At 42.0% G+C, this 7,367-nt stretch overlaps 2 protein-coding genes across 2 annotated transcripts in view; one reads left to right on the top strand and one right to left on the bottom strand.

The window, feature by feature from the left end:
- Positions 1-5,130, top strand: part of LOC105562300 — a 32,559-nt gene extending 27,429 nt beyond the window's left edge. Inside the window, exons 5-7 of the mRNA XM_012013043.1 lie at positions 963-1,161; positions 1,599-1,718; positions 1,834-5,130. Coding sequence (XP_011868433.1) covers positions 963-1,161; positions 1,599-1,718; positions 1,834-2,023 — 509 coding nt within the window. The 3' untranslated portion in view covers positions 2,024-5,130. The remainder of the gene's footprint in view (positions 1-962; positions 1,162-1,598; positions 1,719-1,833) is intronic.
- Positions 5,131-5,530: 400 nt separating this feature from the next.
- LOC105562312 overlaps positions 5,531-7,367 on the bottom strand; it is a 4,329-nt gene continuing 2,492 nt past the window's right edge. Inside the window, exons 7-11 of the mRNA XM_012013053.1 lie at positions 6,957-7,154; positions 6,695-6,799; positions 6,357-6,622; positions 6,043-6,288; positions 5,531-5,786 (exon numbers count right to left, since the gene is read on the bottom strand). Of these exons, the coding sequence (XP_011868443.1) occupies positions 5,531-5,786; positions 6,043-6,288; positions 6,357-6,622; positions 6,695-6,799; positions 6,957-7,154 (1,071 nt within the window). The remainder of the gene's footprint in view (positions 5,787-6,042; positions 6,289-6,356; positions 6,623-6,694; positions 6,800-6,956; positions 7,155-7,367) is intronic.

Genomic DNA, 7,367 nt, shown 5'->3' with positions numbered 1-7,367 from the left:
GGACTCAATTCGCTAAAATCCTTTTACGTCTGACAATTCCGTAAATGCAGACACCTCGCTTATAATCTAATCCTGTTTTTTTTTTCCTCCCGAGAGACATCGTAAATATCTGCATGTGTATGCGTGCAGACGAAAGCACTCCGGCGTGCCCTTCGGGCACATTAAGCCGCGAAAGAGGCTAACTCGACATTACACCTGTCAGAGGAATTTTGTTTTACCTGCGTCATGTACCGCGTCCGAGAAGTCAACCGCTAAGAGATTGCGCCAACAAATGAAATTAGCGTCCTACTGTATTCAGGGGCGTTTCCTCGATACGGAGCGCGTCCTTCGTCGATCATTATCGTCCGCGACGAGCCCACGACCCTGATACTACCAAAGTAAAAAGTCGTGTAACTATAAAAAATTGGGCACGAACAAACGTTTTAGAATGCCCCGCCACCTTCAAAAAAAGATTATTTTAGAAAGCGGTTTTATGTCTTAACACTCGTCAAATACGCAGGTCATGCTAATGCTTCATCTCATTTTAATGCTATAATTGCACAGCAAGTTTTCAACGTATTATTTTAATAATATTAAGGGCCAGCTTCACAAACGTCGGTTAACTGTTAACCAGAGTTCAGTCGACTCCCTATCTTTTTCCATCTTATTATTTAAGAAGAGACATTAATCTTACGTAAAGCATCGTGCGCGAAAGATTGTCGCCGGATTATCAACATTAGTTTATTACGAAAGGTAGTGACAAAACAATACCGATAATCCCGTAACAATTTTTCTTAGATGCAGCTTAATCCGTGACTTGGATAAATTTCGACGTATCCAAGTTCTGATTTGTAACAATTATTAAGGGATCGTAAAACTTGCGACGATAGATCGCCGACAACTCCGTACGCAGTCGGTATATCATCGGTGTTTACTGGCGGGAGCTCCACGATGCGTCTCACTGTCGGGGTGACTCATTTCAGGCGGCGGTCTGGCGCGTCCGAAGATGACTCTGAATCTGGATGCCGGTAGTAACGCGGCGGGGACGAGTGGCGGGAACCCAGGCGGTCAATTGGTGCCGAAGAAACCCGGTGGCCTGAGCCTCGGCTTACCGCTGGAAATCAGCACCGCTCGGATATCGGCTGATCTGGTTGACGTGGAGCTTCCGTTGGAGAGGCAAGGGTGAGTGTTTTATCGCCCCTCACCGTGCTGCTTCAAAATCACTCTATTTTTGCGCGGATTTTCGTGGCGTTACCGCTAATGTACACGTTTCAACCGACTCGAATACCGCTGATAAGCGCGTTAATTTTCGCAAGAGAACACGCGTTTGTATTTGTTCATCTTTGAGTTTTGAGAAAGTACATTCGGCGAAATTTTCGCGATGCCAAAACTTCGCGGATTAAGGCGCGATATTTCAAGAGGGATTTTTTTAACAATAAAATTTTCATAAGGCCCTGACGTGAAATCACAATTTGAAAGAATAGAGGACACAAGAGCCAAGACAGGATGTCTTTGATTGGTGTCTGAGTGATTTTAATTTTTTTATCTATTGCGACAAATTTACCCCAGCCAGGGTTTGAACCTGGACCTCCCTCTCACTAGACATTTTTTTTATTTAGTTGGTATCACGGCTCTATCACGCGCATCGAGGCGGAGGGTCTTCTGCGAGTTCACCAAGAAGGTAGCTATCTGGTGAGGAACAGCGAGTCGACCAAACAAGATTATTCTCTATCCCTGAAGTAAGTGGCACGCAAACTTACATATCCGATAATTGGCGATCGAATTAACGTTCATTGAACATGACGGATTCTTGCGAGTGCCACGACTCATATAATCTTGTCGCAATTGTTTCAGGAGCGCCCGCGGCTTCATGCATATGCGCATCCAGAAGAACGAGGAGCTGAACGCTTATATCCTGGGGCAGTTCAGCAAACCGTTCGAAAACATACCGGAAATGGTCCGTCATTTCAGCGTGAATCGTCTTCCGATACGCGGTGCCGAGCACATGTGTCTCCTGCATCCGGTCATAGTTCAGCTTTTGTAGCGCATCTATCGTAGCGCCATTTAAGGCGCTGTGTATAGCTCTTTTGATAATCCGTTTACTTTTTCACCCCCCGGCGAATGCCAAAGCGCGCGGCCGCAATGAACGATAAGCTTGATAGCGCGAAGACGAGATGTAGAAAATATTATTCTCGAACGAGGGAGCCTTCCTCGCGTCCGCGGGACGTGGTTGACTTCCGCGGGATCCTCCGTATCAATTCGCATTCTGGTCGAATGAACCGTTCCGCACGAAGAGCGCCAGAGATAATGGACAATAATGGCATTGACGGGGAATACCGCTTCGCCGCGAAATGTTAGGGGGAGTTTGAGTACAGTACAAAAAATACAAACGGTGACTGAGCGAGGCTGCTCAACACAATGCGATCGATTAGACGAGAACGTCCGGGTCTGTGCAATTTCTTGCGAGAGGCCAGTGTTAAACTGTATGTGGAATCTCAGGTCGCTCCAAGTGAGGATACCAGCTCACAAACGTCGTCTTTTCGACAACACTTAATTTTCTCGCACGTCTATAGCCGAGTCCAGGTCTTTCTTGCACAATAAAATTGTAGAAACGGTAGGGACGGCGAACGCTTCATCCCAACCCTCTTCCTTTTCCTCCCGGACTCGAAAGCGTAAAAGATCGGTGTCCACACGCTTCGTCTTCCTCAAAACATCGCGCAAACCTACCTCATAGGCAGACGCATACATCGCGGCACGATATAGAAGCCGACGTATCGTGGCGGGAGTCCGAAGAACGAAATTGGAAACGGATACGAATTATATCGTTCGATGCAGTGATGACCGTCAATAACTCGAACGAGCGCGGGATCGACGATTCTGAGCGGGATACGCGAGAACGTACTCAAGGAACCGTTTTTTCCCGGTTGTTCCTCGAATCCGCGGTTCCTATGCGGATTCTACAAAAGAAATCTTTTCAAATGGGATCAGAAACGCTGTTTTACGAAATGGTATAATTTAAGTGACAAGGAAAGCTGCGCGTATTTAGACACGCGCGCGTTTAGATTCACACAGAGTGCCGCGTAGAAGCAGCCCGACGTGGCGCGAGCCGAAAGCCAAAGTAAACCTAATCCTAATATCCAGTCGAGGGGCATGGAGCGTAAGGTTGCAGACTGGATACGCGCGGCGAGCGCGAGTAAAATGCCAAACTTTACTTCTAATCGTAATCATTTAGTCAGGGTTTAGTTGTCCGTCTTGTCGTTGATAAGTAATTAAATAGGCTTAGAACGATAAGCGAGCGTACGACAGTCAGTTGGCTCGATTGCGTTGGGCGGGGCGAAGGTTCCGTGTAATTTTTGGTGAAAAAATCGCGAGTCCAAGAAAATAGCGACGAATGTTTTCGTCGCAAAACGACGGTATTGTCGGAAACGTAGGGACAGTGGGAAAAGAAAGATGATATTGATCAGACAGTCTAAACCGTCGGTGGCTCGTTCTACGAGTCATCCGTCCGAGAGTCTACGGGGACACTCGCGGGAGATTTTTGCGATAAGATGCAACCGATACATATTTTTTCATGTGATATTAATTTGTTACCGCGATAGCCTAGTTTCACCTGTGATCTGTTACTTAATTCCCCTTGTCCGCGTGCGCGTCGGCGCTCTCGCGCGATTGCACGCGATAACGATAATAAAATAATTGAACTTGCTATTATTATTACGTAGAATCAGCAACGACGCGTCACTCAGACGCGATAATGAGACGTCCGTGGTGTTACAATAATTTTTCGAGTTAGAAATTCGATTCGCAGAGGTTGTGAGCGAATTTTCGTTGGCCGCGCAAGCAAACAGATTTTGCTTAATATTAAGTAGTGACATAGGGAACCTGCGGCGAGAAGTAGCGAGTGCCAGCCGCGTGTTGTAAAAATTGTCACAGTCTTGTTTCGTCATTTAACTGTTTAATCGGTGTGTACACGAAGAAGCGAGGCATTAGATTTTTTTTTAAGCAGATGTTTAAATTCCGCGGAAATACTTGAATAACGAGCGAAGCACTCTCTACTTTCGCGTCTAACTAGGTTGAGTGTAATTCATGCGTCGTACTTTAAGCTGCCAGTATTATTAACTGTAATCGATAATGCATATCCATATATGTTAATGTTTAAGACATTATATTGTCTCTATAGCCCGATTATTGAAACTGTAATCTATATATATTTATTTCTCTTATTATATTTATTACCTTGTGTCGTTGAGTATGACCAAGTTTCCGTGCGCCGTTAATTCAATTGCGAGATCATAGAGCTGTAACCTATAGTAATTCTCCGTACACGTAGATTAATATTACTCGTCGAGAGGCAGTGCGTAAATTATATGGTAGACTAACTTGTAGATACTTCCTGTACCTTGAAATTTGTATGAAGTAGCTCTTAGATTACGTAATATATACATAAATATATATTATTATAAATAATTATACTAGCGCGCATAGTTCTCGTTTGTAGGATACGTAAAGTAAGGTCTAGCAAAAGCGGAGCGAGTCCAATAAATATCTTGAGCGCTGTGCACGTAAATCCTTTACATGAAAAGGGATCTCGGACGACGATGTGCAATATTCTGACGCGGTCATCTGTACGGCCGTAAACGTCAAGTGCGATTCAATATTTTTGTTTCAACAAGCAAACCACCGATGTTCCAAATCGACTTCACTAAGTAATCTTGTGTACTCTGGAAAGTTCTCTTAATAATAAAATAATTAATACCTCCAGTTTGATCAGCCGCACTTCTGCCATCTTTTCAGTCAAATGACCCAAGAAAATCTTTTTACGCGAGAATAAAAAATTTTGTGCACAAAATTTTACAAGAATGTGCAATGCGTATCGTTTCCACAAAGTGATAAAAGCTATTAATATCAATTGAATTATACCAGTTATGTAAATTTCCTTTGTGCTTTGTATATTTTTCGGATTATTTAATTTATTCTACTTTTATCTCTTCGTTAGTTTTGTATAAGGTAATTTCATCTTGAAGTCCAACTGGAACAAGTGGCGGACGGTCGTTATTTTCTTGTCAAGATATCACTTGGCGCATTTCCGTCTGTGCCGAGTCAAACATTGTAATTTATTTAAATAAAATTGCATAATAAGCTTAAAATTTTCAATATGTTAAACATGATTTAAGTTTCCTTAACACATGTAACATACCGATTGCTCTTCCAGTTCCAATACTTTCAGTTCTTTTGAATTTTGCAGTTTTCTTAAATTTTACTTTTCTGTAATTCACGACAAAAGAAAATGAAAAATGTATACGGATCACGTAACAACGATAACAATTGTAATAATTACGTAATGTATTTAAGCATATTTAATTATACGATAACTTGTCAAATACGGTAAACTCTCTGAATACAAAGTGTTGTATTATTCACTCACGGTTTCCAGCGCTATTTCGTCGGGACGGCAGAGATTTGCGAGGCGCTGTCGAAGTACATTCCTGAGAGAATTGTGAGAGTGGAATAGTATATCATTTCGCGAAATGAATATGTGAATTACTTATGATGGCTAGATCATCTTGATATTCACCGAGGGTGCAGTTTCCTCGCTAATCTGACTTTCCCAGCAATGTGGCTCGCAGACATCTTTACCCGGCATGGGCCGACTGCGATACATTTGACCGTCTTTCCCCCTCATCAAACCGTCCGTTAATTGTATCGCTTCGGGTCCCCATTGAGTAAGGAAATGCCCCGTTCGCATGACCCTTTGCTGAGGAGTAGTGATCGTGTGACTCCCGCCACAATACCGATTGCAGAGATGATCTCTAGTATATCAAACTTATCAAACTTCCAAAAATAACATTTATCATTGTATTACTTAAATATTCCGGAAGCTGTTAAGTATACAATTGCAGTACCGGGAAAAAAACAACCTCGGGGATTTTTCCCTTTAGAAAAGAGCATCTCAATATCGCATCAAATATTAATATTTCTTAATGTCAGTTAAGAATATGTTAATTTTTCGAGATGTAGATAATATTTTCTCGAGATTCTACGTTCGGACAAAATAATATCGATTACCTAGGAGTCCTCGCGAGCATCTCTTCCTTTACTTTCATCTTTTTGGCCTGCTCTTGCATTGCCGCTTCAAATTGGATCATATTTCTACTGTAAGGCAATTTTCTCTGCTGTTTTCTGACTTTGTCCAACTCGTACGTTAGATAGGGCTTCACGCTGGTGGTGCATGGTAATGGTTCAGGGTAAAATCTACCGATCTCCTCTGTCCTCATTACAACATCCTTGTCACACGATATACACTGAACATCTCTGAATAAAAGAGACAGGGGTCGATGTTGTGCACGTTGAAGTCTTATTTGCGAGCCTGACGTGTATACCTAAGCAGCTTCTTCGTTCCTGCAGCCTCGATCTCCCGCCTTGCTTCAATCATAATCTTCAACTTCTCTTGAAGCGATTTTAACTTACTGTTCACAAAATCCTTCAACGGCATCATCTCGTCTTTATCCATCTTGGCCGCGATTTCATTCTGCACCTCATCGAGCGCTTGTTGCCAGATCGATTCTTGCTTGCTCAATTTGTCGATGGCTTCCTCGAGACCACGAGCGAGATCGTCGCAGGCAGCATCAAATTTATCGTGTGATACCTGTACGAATTTTTTTTAGTATTTTGATCTGCACCGATAACTAGTGGATCATGGGATTTTGTGAGTCTTTACCTTTCTGTTCACAATATGAGTATCCGCTTTGTCAGCCAAAGCATCTTCGAGATCCTCTTTATTTGCTTTGACAGTTTTTAGAAATTCTATTTGTTCCAGTAATGTCTGTCGGTATCATTATTAATCTTAATCAGTACAATAACTCAAGTAAATTATGTTAAACACGAGATGTTCTTACATAATCTAGACTTAAATACTATTTAACTATTAAAAGATGAATAATACTTCAATTAGTTTTATTTTATTATTTGAACGCTCGTACGCTGATGTCCGTTTCTTGTTTTTCCCTGTCATCGAGCAGTCTGTTCATTGCTTGTCCAATTTTCTCCATATCCGTTTCAATTCCTTGCACCTTTGCAACAAGTTTGTTAATATTGACGTCACTTGTCTTCTCGGTTGCTTGCATATCGTCCACTTTTTCAAACAAATATCCAACATTCGTCTCCATTGTAACCATGCGCTGGGTAACATCATTTAAAGCTTTGCCATGTATTATTTCCACATTTTTTACAGCTTCCACGCATTTTTCCAAGCTCGTGATATCACTCACTTCGACTATTCTTTCTTTATCTCTAATCTCTTCTCGTTTTTTAATCTCTTCTTTTTCTTTAATCTCTTTTCTTTTTTTAATCTCTTTCTTTTCTTTAGTCTCTCTTCTTTTTTTAATCTCTTC

The sequence above is a fragment of the Vollenhovia emeryi genome, unplaced genomic scaffold, assembly GCF_000949405.1.
Source record: "Vollenhovia emeryi isolate VEMERY1.0 unplaced genomic scaffold, V.emery_V1.0 DF939191.1, whole genome shotgun sequence".
Lineage (NCBI taxonomy): Eukaryota > Metazoa > Arthropoda > Insecta > Hymenoptera > Formicidae > Vollenhovia > Vollenhovia emeryi.
Note: the sequence above shows the minus strand (reverse complement) of the source record. Positions and strands in the feature narration are given on the sequence as shown.